The sequence below is a fragment of the Pseudoliparis swirei genome, chromosome 24 (genome assembly GCF_029220125.1).
Source record: "Pseudoliparis swirei isolate HS2019 ecotype Mariana Trench chromosome 24, NWPU_hadal_v1, whole genome shotgun sequence".
In the NCBI taxonomy this organism is placed as follows: Eukaryota; Metazoa; Chordata; class Actinopteri; order Perciformes; family Liparidae; genus Pseudoliparis; species Pseudoliparis swirei.
This window is the reverse complement of record NC_079411.1, coordinates 22,125,167-22,141,510: the sequence shown is the minus strand read 5'-3', so window position 1 is coordinate 22,141,510 and position 16,344 is coordinate 22,125,167. Positions and strand designations below refer to the sequence as shown.

At 44.3% G+C, this 16,344-nt stretch overlaps 2 protein-coding genes across 2 annotated transcripts; both read right to left on the bottom strand.

Moving 5' to 3' along the window:
* Positions 1-22: 22 nt before the first annotated feature.
* On the bottom strand, positions 23-7,039 carry dcaf15 (DDB1 and CUL4 associated factor 15). The gene is made up of 13 exons (XM_056410194.1): positions 6,761-7,039; positions 6,077-6,174; positions 5,567-5,705; positions 5,312-5,418; positions 5,057-5,202; positions 4,804-4,965; positions 3,369-3,974; positions 3,180-3,271; positions 2,887-3,009; positions 2,281-2,357; positions 2,084-2,188; positions 1,858-1,973; positions 23-733 (listed from the first exon to the last, which is right to left on the bottom strand). The coding sequence occupies exons 1-13, from the start codon at positions 6,854-6,856 to the stop codon at positions 678-680; spliced, it is 1,923 nt and encodes a 640-aa protein (XP_056266169.1). The 5' UTR covers positions 6,857-7,039; the 3' UTR covers positions 23-677.
* A 137-nt stretch (positions 7,040-7,176) lies between these two features.
* On the bottom strand, positions 7,177-16,208 carry khsrp (KH-type splicing regulatory protein). The gene is made up of 19 exons (XM_056410198.1): positions 15,945-16,208; positions 14,347-14,449; positions 14,212-14,265; positions 14,092-14,128; positions 13,928-13,989; positions 13,759-13,830; positions 13,619-13,676; positions 11,491-11,638; positions 11,195-11,293; positions 10,961-11,093; positions 10,827-10,846; positions 10,529-10,631; positions 9,955-10,082; positions 9,556-9,852; positions 9,323-9,441; positions 9,148-9,236; positions 8,775-8,984; positions 8,496-8,573; positions 7,177-8,070 (listed from the first exon to the last, which is right to left on the bottom strand). The coding sequence occupies exons 1-19, from the start codon at positions 16,032-16,034 to the stop codon at positions 8,030-8,032; spliced, it is 1,941 nt and encodes a 646-aa protein (XP_056266173.1). The 5' UTR covers positions 16,035-16,208; the 3' UTR covers positions 7,177-8,029.
* Between the last annotated feature and the right edge of the window lie 136 nt (positions 16,209-16,344).

The following is a 16,344-nucleotide window of genomic DNA, read 5'->3' as shown; positions in this document are numbered from 1 at the left end:
GAATCATTTAACAGACTCAAAGAAACTTTGAACGTTTTATTTTCACAAAATATCCCAATAGAACCTAGTCTTACTTCCACAGTAACCCAGCTTTTGACCCCCCAACTACAATGACATAGGTTTAAAAAAAAGATCTTAAAGAGTCGAGTGACCGTTACTGGATTCAGTTTCTCTCATTTTAAATACTGTCATCTTGAACCAACCCAGCTAGACGGAACCGGTCCAGGCCAGGCGAGAAAACAACTTGTTCAGAAGCAGCAGAATCTGTCAAATGTTACGTACACATTAAACATGCATACACTCACACACACACTCGTTTTCTGGATGAAAACCCCTCGGTGATCATCAGCCAGGGGCAGATATTGCATATGTTCAGTTAAAGACAGACAAAAAAACAGTACAGCTTCATGTTTATGTATAAAAAGTTAAACCAAAATCTTCGTTCAGTCCAGTTCTTCGTTTTGGTAGTTTCAATAATGCGGAATACACTTTAAAAAAAAAGGTCAAATTAAACACAGACCATCCAAAGACGTCATCTTTTCAGCACCTATAGTATTCCTTGTTTGGTTTAAATTTGACACGTGTTCGAGCTCCATGTCACCACAGCTCCGATTGAAGAGGAGCTCCGTGTATCCGCGTGTGCGCTTGTGTCCGTTGGTCTGACGCGTCTTGCTTCCTCATAATACGATCCAAGTGCATCGGTCACTATCGGCCAGCACTTGAAGGGACGAGCCTACAGTTGAGAAGATGAGCGAGGTCATTAAAATTCACACTTATCGACACACAAAACCTTTGTTCCATGACGTCTGATTTGGTGTGAATGCAGCCTCAGTGTGCAATTTACTTGTTTTTGGACATTTCTTTTAACATTCCAGTATTTAATAAAAGGTATATTCAATTCCAATGCACACTAAATGCTCCCCAGATGTCCAGATATAGACACTAGATGTAGATCTAGATGTCCAGATCTAGACACTAGATGTCCAGATCTAGACACTAGATGTAGATCTAGATGTCCAGATCTAGACACTAGATGTCCAGATCTAGACACTAGATGTAGATGTCCAGATCTAGACACTAGATGTAGATCTAGACACTAGATGTCCAGATCTAGACACTAGATGTAGATGTCCAGATCTAGACACTAGATGTCCAGATCTAGACACTAGATGTAGATCTAGATGTCCAGATCTAGACACTAGATGTCCAGATCCACACTAGATGTCCATATCTAGACACTAGATGTAGATCTAGATGTCCAGATCCAGACACTAGATGTCCAGATCCAGACACTAGATGTAGATCTAGATGTCCAGATCCAGACACTAGATGTCCAGATCCAGACACTAGATGTAGATCTAGATGTCCAGATCTAGACACTAGATGTCCAGATCCAGACACTAGATGTAGATCTAGATGTCCAGATCCAGACACTAGATGTAGATCTAGATGTCCAGATCTAGACGACAAAAGCGGTTTGGTCTAAATTAAGTTTTTTTTAGCGGGCGACTGTGGCTCAGTGGTGAGCAGGGTCGTCCTTCAATCAGAAGATCGGCGGTTCGATACCCGACTCCGCTGGCCCACGTCTATGTGTTCTTGGGCAAGGCACTTAACCCCAAAGTCCCGTAGCTGTGACTACAGTGTGTGAATGTTAGTTACTGGTGATGTGCAGGTGGAACATTAGCCATCAGGGTGTGAATGACGTCACGTGGTGTTAAAGCGCTTTGAGTGGTGGGAAGACTAGAAAAGCGCTATACAAGTACAGGTCAATGATATTTGACCTTTGACCTCATCCAAAGCCATCCGTTGAACATTTTGATTCGGTCTGCGTTGGAGGGTGTGTGGTATACAACTCACCTTTGTGTAGGGCTTCGTTGGTCATGCGGTTGATGTAACGGGAGCTGCTCTCGGGAACCAACCACTTCATCACCGTGTTCACACAGGACTTCCTGTAAGAGCTCCACACACTCCCACTGGCGAGGTAAAGGATGACCCAATTAACAACAGAAAGAAAGAGAGCAAAACAAGAGCCCGACAAAGGTGTGTGTGTGTGTGTGTGTGAGAGGTTGCAGTAGCTCCTCACCTAGTCTGACCTTTGACCTCTGTAAGGTCTCCGACACCCACGGTGCAACACACACCTGTGTTAAGGTCCCAGCTGACCTGCAGGTTAGAGTGATACGTGTTTGGCCTGCAAACAAAAGCAATGAAATGCAGATTAGCGGAGGAAAACAGAAAGATGCAGAGCTCACGAAGGATTTGGGGTTTATTGAGGACGAGTACCTGCAATGCTCCTCGTCCGAGAAGGCCAGTAACAGCAGACCAATGTTGATCATCACAGTGTTGGTTTCAGGACACACCTGATAGATATGATACAGGTCAAATGCTAAATGTTTTTTTATTTTAACATGAGTTTAAACCATCTCAATGGGAAACGAGGTAGTGAACACAAAACGTACATACGTTTTGCGTTCTAAAATATAAAAATAGATAATATAAAAGATACAGGTTTGCATTTTGAGTTAGAAAGGTGAGTCGTTCCACTGATCTACTTCAAAAAAATAAACCCTCAGTTCACGGTCCATCTTTTCACTAACAAAATAGCGGGGAAGTGCTTATGTGAAACACTTCCCCGTTAAAAGTCTCATAATCCCTAAGTATAAAGATCAGAGAACTAATGCACCAGAGTAACAAATTATGTACTGGACAACTCAAGTGATAATATTTTCTGAATAGCTCTGAAAAATAAAGCGAACCAAAAGACGACCCAGGTCTAATGAGACTTTGAATTGGCAATCCCATCTATTGGAGGAAAACTGTATTGTTTCAAGATTGATTTTAGATATCGTGCGAGTGCAGTTGTGTGTGTGTGTGTGTGTGTGTACTGACCTCTAATATCACAACATCATAGTCGCTGAAGGAGCAGAACTGAGGGGCCCAGGCAGCATCGCTCCTGATCACCTCATTGATAAGATACTCAAAGTCTAGAGTCAGCTGCTCCACACACACACTCTGCAAGAGAACAACAACCTTTTGTTAGTCAAGACTCAACTGTATCGGACTGATGCGGTGCTCTGAGATAAATGCCGTAAGTGTAATATTGACTATTGATTTCAGTTCTCCCAGAACACAGTAGGGCAACTTAACCTTACAGCCACAGATAAAGCGACACCAACACGCACCTGTCCATTGTGTGGCCCGGTGACCAGCTGCAGGTTCCGCCCTTTAAGGTCAGTGACTGTGAAAGGTAGCTGAACTTTATCGTCCTCATAACCTGGAGACACAGAAATAGAGCAGAACGCCGTTCAGCTGCTGCAGACTGGAGGGTTGTTCATACCGCCTCTCCGTGTGTCCTCCCCTCCTTCCCTTACCTCCTTCGCCGCCTGCATTCTGCTCAGTCGTCCCTGGCTGTTGAAGCCGATAGCACAGACGTGAATAATTGACATATCCAGGCTCGCTGGGGCCGCCCTCCTGGGACGATGACGACGGGGATGAAGGGGACGAGGAAGAGGAGGTAGGAGACATCCCTTGTTCAGAGCACTGTGGCACATTGTGACTCCCACCTGATGTTGACGCTTGTGGCAAACTAGTCCGTCTCTCCTCATCCCTCCTTTCCCTGCAATCCTCCTCCTCTCTCCTCTCTACATGTATCCCTTTTTCTCCCGGTGCCTCTTTGTCAGCACCGTCAACTGGTGTCCTTTCTGCCTGGCCTTCGTTTTCTTTCTCTCCTCCTCCTCCTCCTCCTCCCTGGGCTCGCCTGAAGAGGTCAGCTGCAAACTCCCGGGCTCGCACCGCTGCTTGCGACTGGCTTGGAGATGAGGGAATTGGAGGTTGTTTGCTAGGTGGCAGTCCGCTTTCGGGAGATTCCTGAGGTAATGAGGATGAAGCCAAGGAGGTGGAGGAAACAGATGGGGAGGCTTGACTCGACAGAGCTGCCCTCTTTGTGTAAAGGATCTGCGATGGCTGGCCCTGCTTACCTGCAAAAGACAAACAAATGGATGTTATAATCTGGCTACAAAATAGAGAAAATGACAAATCTTACAGGTGCTGATAAATGAGAATGAAAATGAGTTCCAGGAACAAAAATAGTTCATTTTCTCTTTATCAGTGTGACGGTGGAAATAAGTTAGGAGTTTTCTGGCGTGGTGTGAAATAGTTCCAGCCTCCCATCAAATTGAGTAACGCCTTAAAATGACCGAATCTGACTTTTCCTTCAAGCTACTTTTATTTTGGCGGTCCATGTGGACAAAAGCGGTAGTGTTTCCGAGCACCATGGACCCTAAAGGGTCATTTTACTGCACACTGGTCTGACAGTATGCTATTGAGACTTGGTTCTGGTTCTCTTGTGCTCCCCTTCCCTCCAGCGGCCTCCAGCAGCATGGCGTCTGTTTTGATCCTTGTGAGGACGGGTGGAGCAGCGAGGCAAAGCTCTGCTCCTGGCCTGAGGAAGAGATGCTTCTGCTTCTAACAAGGTGTCAGCGAAGCCAACTCTGGGTCCGTCCCAAGGCTCCGCTGGAGTCTGAGCTTTGGAGTTTCTGGCGAATCTGCATGATTTCATCCGACCCGGTAGCACAGATGACAAGCATCAAGAATAAATAGTTGAAATAGCCGATTTTCTCATTGATGGGTCTCGTTCTCTTATGTAGCTCATAAAAAAACATCAATAATACATCGAGGCTGTTTCATAACCAATCGAATGTTCCTCACTGTAAGTGTGTAGCGCATCCTATATGAAAATAAAAAGTCTAACATATGATTTTAGGCATAAAAAATTTGCTAAAACTGCCATTTGTGTTCGTAACTCACCTGGGCAGAGTGAGATGCCGCAGGCCACCAGAGAGTAGCTAGTGTTTAACAGGATGACCTGGTCCTTCTTCAGCTGGAAAGCTGGCTGGAAAGTCGGGAACGGGTACACCACCTGGTACCTGCTGTTGAGTACATAGCCATGCTCCAGACACTCACCACTTCCTGGGGAGGGTAAAGGATTAAGTCAGACAAGTGAGTGAGACGGAGGCAGAGAGAACAGTAAAGTATTCAATCCATGAGTCTGGGTGTTTACCTGTGCGTATGGTAGTGGCTGAAGGAACAGGGCAGCAATAAGAGCAAGGTTTAGGAGGAGGCATGGAGGCAATAGTGATGTAGATGTCTCTGTTGTTTTCATCACTCATCATTAAGTTCATCAGAACGGAGCTTGAACTGCGTGTACTGTAACCACACATGCACATAAATTACTTATGACCTACACACTGCAATATAACAACTCAAACTGCTTTAGCCCCACAAGGATGTTTATTTAGGTGTTATTATTCCTTACTTGAAGCCAAAGATGACAATTTTGGAGTGGTCATTCGGCCACTCGCACACAGTCAGGTACAGGTCGCTGTAGATTTCCTCGCCTGCAAACAGACGTACATGATGTACCTAAAGAGAAATCAAACAAGATCCATATACATCCAGTTATAGCTCACAGGAGGACATGCTATTGCATCAAATTAGCCCCTCTTTTTATATGTGAATCTTTTGGATAGAATACATGATGGTGTTAACTAATACAAGACCTTTCCTTTACCTGTTTGAGTCTACTGTGCAGGTTGAACTCCCACCAATAAAGATGGTAGGTATAGAAAGAGAAATCATCATCTTCTCCGCAGTCACTGGTGTAGGACAGAATGTAGCGGCCGCATTTGGTAAAGCCAAGAAAGACATGCCTGGAACCAAAAAAGTGACACAACACTGTCTTCCGCGCCTCAGCTTGAAAAATATTAGGCAATCCTCGGGGTGGTGGGGGATCCCATACATCAGATTAGTATTGAAAGTGACTTTAATAAGCTGTGCAGGTATCAAGCATGATGTGGCACAGCCCGTAATACTTCTTAATAAATGAGATCACGACAATGTCAATAATCAGACGATGGGGTATACACACTTTAAATCAGTGTAAGAACACCTTGGTATTTAACCTCTACGACTGAGATAATCTTAGAGAAAATAAAAGTTGTTAAACGCATGCCTTTCTCCAGGATCCTATTCAGACGGAGCATGAAACTCATTCAGTAAACACACAAACACACGTACTGACCCAGCTCTCAGGAACTCCTCGCTGACAATGTTCTTTAATGGGACACAAACTCGTGGTGGCAGCTTCCTAAACAGACGCTGAGAAAACTGCCCCGCCAGCTGCAGGACGGGCAAAGAGTGGATTAGGAAGTAGACCTTACAATCATCACTTACAGTGCAACATTACGCATATAAACGATATGGAAGTTGCAGTATGACCAATATCCTCGTCGGTGGTTGTGGACACAAACACAAACGACAACGGACAGCCTGCTTCGAGGCCCCTCATCGTTAACAGCTCACCTGAAGTAGTTCAGTTGGCTCGCGCACACATAGTTGGAGCGAGTCAGTTGTCTGTCCGGTGAAATAGTTAACTGATTAATGGCGTTTCTGAGGGTTGAGGTTGCAATTATGAGTCGTGAGGTACAGCTGAAGCTAACGCTCATGGAGCTTTAAGTTAGCACGCAAACGTTTATTTACCTGTCAACGAGCATATTAGTAAACCACACCGAGGCAAATAACGAGAACCATTTCCCGAAAGGAGGAAACTGTGTTCACACTTTGTAGCATCGGCTAATTAGCCAGCTGCCTTCGATTAGCGTTAGCTTCCAAGCTAGTTAGCAGCTAGCCCAGAAAGCAAGACTCTCATTATTCACGACGCACTCTTTCGTGTTCGACACTCCGCGTTGTGTGGATTCTTGCCTACCTTCCCACGCATGAGAAGCTTCACGACGTGGTCTTTGTGTTTTCTTTGAGCTTTCTGCTTGCCACCGTCCTTTTCTGATTTCGAGCTGGGCGCCATCTCCCACTGTCCGGTGGTCCCTCGTTGCAGTTCGGCTCGTCCTGATTGGTCCGCGGGACGCACGAGACCGCCCTCACTCGCCGGTGGGCGCCTCCATCAAAACCAAAGGAACCGGGAGTTCACAACAGAGGTGGCATCCTGGAGGAAGCCACTACTTCATGATCCAGGCATGTCTGGAACAGCAGGATGACTTTCAGCGCGATAATCTAATTATATCCGTCCAACATGGCGTTTGAACCAACGCGCCGGAAGCCAAACGTATAAAAGGGGGAACTAACTTCCAAACACAATGTTAGTCATGAAACCCCCAAAAAAAGAGGTAATTTCAATGTTTTATTTTAAGTATTTAAAAACAAGCAGTAAAAAATAACATCTAAAAAACAAAAACAAGTAAATCAGCATAGTAAGGGAAGCTATTGGAACAAAAAAAAAACACAATAGTGAGAAATTAAATTGAGGGCAGTCAAGCACACAAACGCATACATGCACACACAACCAACCTACATTCTATAGGACAGTTTGCGCCTTTTTTACAGCCAACTCACATTTCACACATTTCTGTTCAGTAGCATACACTGTATACAGACACACAGCCCTCTTGAAAGGAAAATAATTACAATGAATAAAATTAAAATGAGAAATCATGATGGCAGGTAAAAATACTCCTGCAACTTAAACACTGGGAATGCTTAAAAAAAAAAAAAAAGTTAAAAAAGTACCAAGAACAAGGAAAAGAAAGAAAAGACCAAAAATGTTGCTTTTTCTCTTACAAACATAACTTCTGAGTATATTCAAAATACTGCTAGACAATTGTTTACCCTCAGGAAATTGAAGGGGAAAAACACTTAAATGTGAGTCAGTGTTGATATGCTGTTGTTTTGCTAGCTTGCCAACTAAGATGCTTATTTCACTTTTATTTTAAACGAGCAAAAGTATTACACGGTGTGGGTGAGGTGAAGGGGCAAACCGAATAGTAACCCAAGTAGTTGTTTAGGGCTTTGTTCAATGCATGGGCAAAATGGGTTCCCTTTAACTTCAATTTTTGACTTTAAAAAAACAAACAAGTAGGTTTGAATAGAAAATGTCTTGGTGGATGAGTAAACCATGGTCTTGTCTTGTTGAAGCCAAAAATGAAATCTCTCGATAGAAAACAGAAACGAGTCCAGAGAGCCATCACAACCTTCCAAATGGCCGAGCCAAACCGTTTACTGGGCCTGAAACGAGACATCACAGGCAAAATGTAATCAGTTGGTAGAGAAATATTTACAGGTGCTTACTTTTTTGCTTACTGGACAATGGCAGCTACAGTTAATTTCAAACACTGGTCATTGATGTGCTACCTGTTGTCCCTGCTGTGGAGGAGCTGGCTGTCCTGACTGTCCTGACTGTCCTGGCTGTCCTGGCTGTCCTGACTGTCCAGACTGTCCAGACTGTCCAGACTGTCCAGACTGTCCAGACTGTCCAGACTGTCCAGACTGTCCAGACTGTCCAGACTGTCCAGACTGTCCTGGCTGTCCAGACTGTCCTGGCTGTCCTGACTGTCCTGGCTGTCCTGGCTGTCCTGGCTGTCCTGACTGTCCATAGTAGGCAGCCTGCTGTCTGTAGTACTCAGCCCAGGCACCACTGTAGTCCTGCTGACCTCCCGCTCCAGCCCCGCCTGCTGCAGTGGCGGCCGCTGCTGCCCCTGGAGCAGCTCCGGGCCCTCCAGCTGGCTGGGCTGAAGAAAATAGAAATGAATACAAATAAAACCCGTTGTACATGATTCACAGCCAGTTTAATTACACGGTTAGCTACAGATATCAGGGTGACTAATTAATTGAACTAAATGTAGCACGAGCAATACTCCATTCGCCCAGATACAAGAACCCTGTAGTTTTAAGGTAATACTCAAAATATAACCGTCTCTGATCTAACTTACCCATGCCCATCTTCTTGTAATACTCCTCCCAGGCTTTAGTGTAGTCTGGCTGGCTCCCAGAGGCCTGTGGGGCTTGGCCCTGGTCCCCTTGTCCTGGTGCACCGCCTCCAGGAGCCTGGCCTGGCATGGCGCCTCCTGGCTGTTGACCATAATATTGAGCATAGTATGCCGCCCATGCTGTGTTCGGGTCTGCTGCTGCTGCCGCCTTATCTAATGATTTGGAGGGAGGGGGTGGAGAGAGACACAATGTCAATGAAGCAATGACATTCATTTATATACCGCAAACCATTCTTAAACGGTCAACATTTGAGGCAAGTACATAAACCATATATTTGGGAAGAATGAAATTCAGTGCACAAAGTGAGGTACTTACTGGAGTCATGTGGGCCTGGGGCTTGCCACTGCTGGTAGTTACCTCCCCAACCCTGTGGACAGTACTGGGGGCCACCAGGCGAGCCGCCACTGCAGAGAAGGAGAGGACAGTTTAAAATCAAACTGACATTTTTTTTCTTCCAAACTTAAGTGAAGTGTTTGTGGGTTTTACTTACTGGGAAGCACCACCAGGTGGCCCTGGATTGTAAGAGTTTGGATTATAGGGCCCCCCTGGACCACCTGGGCCCCCTGGACCACCTGGACCAGGACCCCCGCCGACTGGACACAATGGTGCCTGGAACAAAAGGAGAAAAACATTCAAACTACTTACTAAATAAATCAAGAGGATGTCATCTCTTGACAGACGTCTGAACAATGCATTCCTTCTCCTCGAGTAACTTGAACATACCTCAATCTTCTCTTCTATGAGCTGCTTTGCGTGGTCGATTTGTTGTGGGGACCCTCGGATGATGAACATTTTGAAGTTGGGGTCACCGTTTGGTGGTGGCTGGCGAGATATCTCAACAAAGGCGCCGGTCTGTTGGTTGATGGACTTGACATTCTCTCCTCCTCTGCCAATCACAAGCCCACATTTGTGGGCAGGAATGGAGAAGGTCATCTCTCCTCCTGGAGGACCCCAGTTCCCCTGGCCTCTACCTCTTCCACGACCATCAGGTGACATCCCTCCACCAGGACCTTGGGGACCCTGTAGAAGAAACAGCTTTTTACATTCGGTTCCACAGCAAAGCAAAGTTTATTTTATGAGCACAGAAAACAAGATCACCACTTGGGTCATTCAAACCCCTACCCCTTGGCCGCCGCCCTCCTCTCGCGCACGGATGCTCTGTAGCAGGTCGGTGATGATTGATGCAGCATGCTGACACTGGTCTGGTGGACCCATTATATGGGCTATTTTTTCAGGACCTGTACCATCATCTGTAAGGGATGAAAAAAGGGTTTATTGGTGGAGGAGGGACTGAAACAATAACTATTAACTAGCCCAGCTGAACATGTTGGATTAACAGCACAATCAAGAAGCACATAGAAGTTGTTTTCCTGCCAATAAAAGACTTAACAGAAGCACACTCGGCTTTAGTAGAATGAATTGTTCCTGTAAAGTATTTTTAATAAATCCAAAGCTGTATATTTATCATTTTATGGTATTTTGCTTCATTAGATAATATTTTTCTCCACCCATGCATAGAAACCGTACATAATTCTCTTAAATGTAAAATGCACTGCTCCATTTTATTGTATATATTGTAACCTTGTTTGCTGCTGCTACAAACAACCCCCCCACGGGGATGACTAAAGTATCTATCCATCCAAGAGTTGTAATTAAACGTTTGACATAATGAAATGCGGTGCAGTTTAATCCTCACCTGGTTTGAACTGTATCTTCACTCCAGCGTCGCTCTGGATCTTCTTGATCATCTCCCCACTTCTGCCAATTACAACTCCAACTGAGTGGCGGGGCACAGCGATCTGTAAAGTTACAAATACAATTGTGATAACTGCTCAAAACAGTTTAGTCTCATCTATTAATAAAATTTGGTAAACATGCATCTGGAATTCACACATTAGTCATTTAATAATCTTAATGTTATGCAACTTGAACTCTTTGGCCTTAAAATAAACAATCTAAATTACAACCAACTTCTGAAATAAACGATTACTTACATCAATGCCACCGCCTCCACCTCCGATGCCGCCTCCACCTCCACCAATTCCACCGAGGCCACCAAGGCCCCCACCACCGCCGCCGCCGCCGCCGCTGCCGCCACCGCTGCCGCCACCGCTGCCGCTGCCGCCACCTCCCCCACCCCCTCCTCCTCCTCCGCTTCCTCCTCCTCCTCCTCCTCCCATCCTTGGGCCGTAGTCACTTCGTTCTGCAAACCCTGCATGGTCCCTGTCTCGTAGGATCTCATTCACCATATCCTTTGCTTGCTAAAAAAGCAACAGAAGACAAAATGATTAGAAAGGTAAATGGGGGCATAACTCATCTCCCGCCGAGCCAAAAAACTATCTCCACCGTGTTCGAGGCATACCTGCACTTTGTAGGGGTCTCCAATGATGCGTAGGGGTTTGTCTATGTTGGGTGGCTGGGATCCATCTTGAATAAGAATCATTTTCACTCCAGCCCGCTCCTACGATTTTGCAGAAGAAGAATGTTACATTAATCACAAACGGGAAATATACCATAAACATCATGAGTATGTTACACCATTTACTGTTTCAGTGCACTCAATGGGTACAGACCGCCCCCCCCCTCCATTATCATTTTATTTCTAATATTTGTACAACAAAAGCACTGATAATTATACTAAGGTACACTGAGTCTCACCTGTAGCTGTTTGATGGTCTCTCCTCCTTTACCAATAATAAGACCAGCCTTGCCTGCAGGGATGATCATCTCCTGCATGGAACCCGACTGCCCATTAGGCGTCTCATGACCCCGTGACACGATGTCATCTATAAGGGCCTTGGCTCTCCTGGAGGAAAAATAAAATGTTAATGCAGGGTTTTTCCTGGGTCAAAATGAGTCTTCAGTGCTCCGCAAAAAAAAAATGTTGGCACGCTGTGCGCGCACGGTCTGTATTGCCATGTTACCGTAATTAGCAGACGTCTAGGTATTTTTTTTTCTTCCATAAATAATGGAGGCAATGCTTGAGGAAATCATTTTGCTAAAATAGATTAGGCTAATAGATTGACAATTAGAGATGCACCGATCAGGTTTTTTGGTGACGATCACCGATCACTGAAATCAGTATCTGCCGATCCGATAATACCGATCACGGTGTTGACTGAAGCATTCTATTAATTGTGTAGCATTATTGACTAGGAATATGAGGAAATACATATATAAAGCACCTCAAACATTAAAGAAATTACCAATTTCTTTAAACATTTAGGACTTTTACTTTGAAAAATGTCCTAATTGATACATTAAAATTGTTTGATTGCTATTATAGGGGATTTCAGATATGTATGGAACACGTCTGCATTATTCATTTCCTGGAACTCTTGGGGAAATCCATTTACAGGACTTTGTTTAACATACAAAAGTCTGACTTATTTTTATCAACTCTTCCTTGGTACAGTAAAAATGTTTTAATGTTAGCATAATTTAAGCTAAATCTCAGAAACGATCTCTAAAGATACAAAATCAGTTCATTGTTTACTTTTATATGCTAGTGTATGATTTGTCGACATCTTATTTTGAAAAACGGATGTTGTTTCACGTGGTTCTTTCCGCTAACTTTGCAAAACCGGATGTTGTCACTTAAATACTTCCGCTAACTTTATCAAAACCCTCGCGCGCTCCCGATCGAATGCGTTTACCGTGAGCATCAGTCTATAGGGGCAGACATGTGAGAGTCGGCTGAGTCGACCCAGAGATTCAACTCGGGGGACGGGGCGCTCGGTGGTGAGGATCCCCTCGTGGACCTCTCACTCTGCGGCCCTCGCCGGGCGCATCGTCTCCGTTGCGCCGCGATTGAAACGTCTCTGATAGTTGTTCTCGCAGATTTTACGTCATCTGATCGGCCAAGTTTGATCGGCCGTTTGAGAACACCGATCAAAACCGATAATGGGAATATCGGCCGATATGGATCGGCGCCGATCAGATCGGTGCATCCCTATTGACAATAGTCCAGGTGTGTTCGTGCACATCGGGCTGTTGAGTGATCAGCAGCTGGCCGCTTTGTCCATTCGCGCACCTCACAGTTGCGTATTGATCAGACAAGAAGACACGCTAATCAACTCGATTACTATTAATCAAAACAGAACGAGGGTTCGGCTGTAGCCTACTTGAAACATACTATTGAGAACATATTCGCTGACATGCACGTGATGAACAGTTTTTTTTTTTCTTCCATCGCAGACTTTTTTTGCCTTAGGCGCTTGGGATTTGTCATAGGCTTTCGGGAAAACGGATTAGGCGCGTGCCCACATTTTCTCTATGCAGGAAAAACCCTGTAATGTAGGGAATGATTAGCCTCTCCTTTCAAAGAGCAACAAATGCACTTTGCTAAAAGCTGAAAGTGTAGTTCATGATTCTCAGATTTCCTTAAAGGTAATTTTTTTGTCCAGCATATTTAAAACACTTTTGTGCCCTGATGTGAGTCGCTGAAGCTGTAAACTACTGTTGACTTAATCATATTTATTTAGGGTAGATATGATGAAGATTAGAGTGAGGACCATAGTTGGGGTTGAAGTTTGACAATTGTTGTAAGGGACCAAATTTAAATGGTTAAGATATTCTATAATTTAATTTCTTAAGATACTTAAACTTTTTGAACACATTGTGCAATATGATTAGGCCAAACATCAATATCTGGTCATGTTTAAGATGGTTATTTCACCATTTGATCCAAAAGACAGTGAACAAAAGCCTAATGTTGTCTTTACGAGTCGAGGAGATGCATCGTCAATTGGGAAATGCATCATCTTACATGGGAAAATCCACTTACTGTATGGCATCTGGTGACCCAGTCAGAGAAACGGTTCTGTCTGAAAGGCCAGCGCTGTCTGAATGAAAATATGTATCAATGCAAGAGAAGAACACAAAACATTTGTTGACTCGTACGTCCAATGTCAGCACATATATTACCGTGCGCAATCTGGACCTTGCAGCCAGAATCCTGTTGTATTTTGTTAATTTGTTCACCTCCTCGACCTATGACTTTAGGAACAGCAAAGATAGTTTGATTTAGATTTTGTTTAAACATGTGTAAAACAGCCATGTCCACGGTTAAGGAAAATTATGAGTATGTACTTACTGAGGCCGACCATACCATCAGGCACCCGGAACTCTTCCGTCATTGTGGAGGGTCTGACACTGCTGGAAGTTTAAAAAAAACTGATATATGAAGGATATATCCAAGTCTTAATCACAAGCACCTAGAGTGTTGCTGTATGAGAAACACAAAACATATTTGTATACCTTTGTTGAGAGAGGGCCGCCAGCTGAGCTCCAATAGCTGTCAGAAAGAAAAAGTGGTGAGCAATTGGAAACTGAACCGAGCAAGTGTTTGTAATAGGATCAATTAGTGATTTAACGTACACAATGCAGAATCAATTTCACTCTGTGACGCTACCTTCTTGGCATCGGGTTCATCTGAAAAAAAAAAAAAAAAGTGACTCTACAATGTAGACTAACAAATGCTGACAAGCTGCCCGTTTGTGCCGATTTCTTTACCTGCTTCTTCCAGGGATCTTTTCTGTGCCGAGAATGGATAGTTCTCAGCTCCACCGTTGTTGCTCACTGAGGAAACACCGTCTCCACCGATTTTAGCTGCAATCTAGAAAGACATACACTGGATGAAGTATCCACAATACACCCTGAGATTGTGAATATAAATATACATTTGATGACGCATCCATTTTCTCAGGAAGACCATTACACTGAAGCGGTCACCTGGGCCTGGGGACTACAAACTCAGCCTTTGTAGGGGGGCTTGGTATTTAAAAGACTCATTTAACAGGCAGAATGGGTCTAACATGGAATTGAAATGCATTGTGGGAAAGGTAGTATCCTTCATTTTTGGTGCTTGAAATATACTATAGACTAAAATTATGGTATCCCTTTATCTCTTTTGAATGAATCTCACATGTGGCTCAACTTTATAAAAGTGCTAAACTAAAATTGTTCTAGTAAGATTACCAGAGAGGATAAGGCACGCAGAATCAGAAACTTCTTTTAAATCACTTCTTAAAACCCATTTTTATAGAACAGCTTTTAAGTGATCTAGTCCTTTTATGCAGAACTTTGGTTCCCCTAATTTAGTTAGTCTGTTTTTTATTTTAATATATATTTTTAAATGCTTTATTTGTTTCTTACTATTCCATTTGTTTTGCCTTGACTCTGTAGAGCACTTTGTAAACATTGTTTTTAAAAGGTGCTATATAAATAAAGTTATTATTTTTATTACTTTAATATCTTTCTACCAGAGTTAAAACAGGAGATTATAATGAGATGCAATACACCAACAAGGCTTAATTTCAATTGATATTAAAAATATATAATTTTGATAATCGATCATTTTTGCGTGCTAAAATAAAACATGTTCAACTTTAACTGCGAATAGCAAATGACTTTGTTTCGCGAAGTAAAATAAATTCGATAAATTAGCGTTACATCGATATGTAATGATTATTTTCACTAACGTTGATCAGTACAAAGGCCCGTGAGGTAAACGTTGGTTTCACATCCTGACCGTGAAGGAAAGAGCCACAGAGTAGCTACCGCTGCCGACATTACGGTCAATAAATACCCACGAACCGCGCATCCTTGTCTATTTAACGCTCGTTATCAACACAACAAGCCGGCCAGTTGACCTCGTTTCACAACAAGCATAGGGTCATACCGACGGGGTTATGGCCAAATTCTTCTAAAATGGCGTTTTACACATGGACGAGGCTCAAACTTCCCGATCGGCTCCCCGTTAACGATAATAACTAACCGAGCTAACTTAGCTCGAGCGGCTCCCGTCGGTCCGTGTAACTTCACTCACATGATCCCGACGAGCACTTTCCTCTCGCTCGCTAACGTTGTACCCGCACGAGTCTCCTCAGCTGCTGCCGCTGCTCAGTCCAGCCCGCAAACATTTCATCTGACTAACGTTACACCACCTGGCGAGAGTGAAACAAATGAATGGCTCCTAGCTCCTAACGCTAGCTCCTAGCCCGCTTTGCTAGTTACCACCAGCTAACGTCACGGGTGATTAAGCTAGCTCCGGTTTCCCCACCAGCTAGCCAGCGTTAGCTGCCTCCTCCTGCCGTAGAGCACTTAATTACCTGTCTGGCTCGTTGTACTGCATCCGCAAAAGCGTCGTTTTTCATCCCAGCACCGACTCCGTTCGTCGGAAGACCGCCGTAATCAGACATGCTGCTCACAAGGGTCGAGTAGACACAGGGGGCAGGCTGGGTAGCTGTGGCCGGGTCAAGCTGCGCAGAAGCGGGAAGGCTGAGCGCACGGAGACACCAGTGTGCGTGTCGCGATAAAGGCTACCACGCCGGCAAACTTCCTTGCTTAAAATAGCCAATCAACGATTCTTTCAACCCCCGCGTCTTCTTCTGCTTCCTCATTCTTTTGGGTGTTGACGTCCAAACCTTATAAAACGAAAACACCGCCACCTCCCGGCCGCAGGATCGTTTGACCCTGTTGAGGACAGGCTTGTATTTTTATTTTAATGTT

Bases quoted from the DNA above. Each gene is read 5' to 3' on its own strand.
- khsrp (XM_056410198.1), bottom strand. From the start codon at position 16,034: ATGTCTGATTACGGCGGTCTTCCGACGAACGGAGTCGGTGCTGGGATG. The intron at 11,094-11,194 runs GTATGCCTCGAA...TTGCTTTTTTAG, and splicing joins GAGACCCCTACAAAGTGCAG to CAAGCAAAGGATATGGTGAA. The intron at 8,985-9,147 runs GTAAGTACCTCA...CCAAATCATTAG, and splicing joins CCCAGGCCCACATGACTCCA to ATAAGGCGGCAGCAGCAGCA.
- dcaf15 (XM_056410194.1), bottom strand. From the start codon at position 6,856: ATGGCGCCCAGCTCGAAATCAGAAAAGGACGGTGGCAAGCAGAAAGCT. The intron at 5,706-6,076 runs GTCAGTACGTGT...TTTTGGTTCCAG, and splicing joins GAGGAGTTCCTGAGAGCTGG to GCATGTCTTTCTTGGCTTTA. The intron at 2,358-2,886 runs GTCAGTACACAC...CATATCTATCAG, and splicing joins ATGATGTTGTGATATTAGAG to GTGTGTCCTGAAACCAACAC.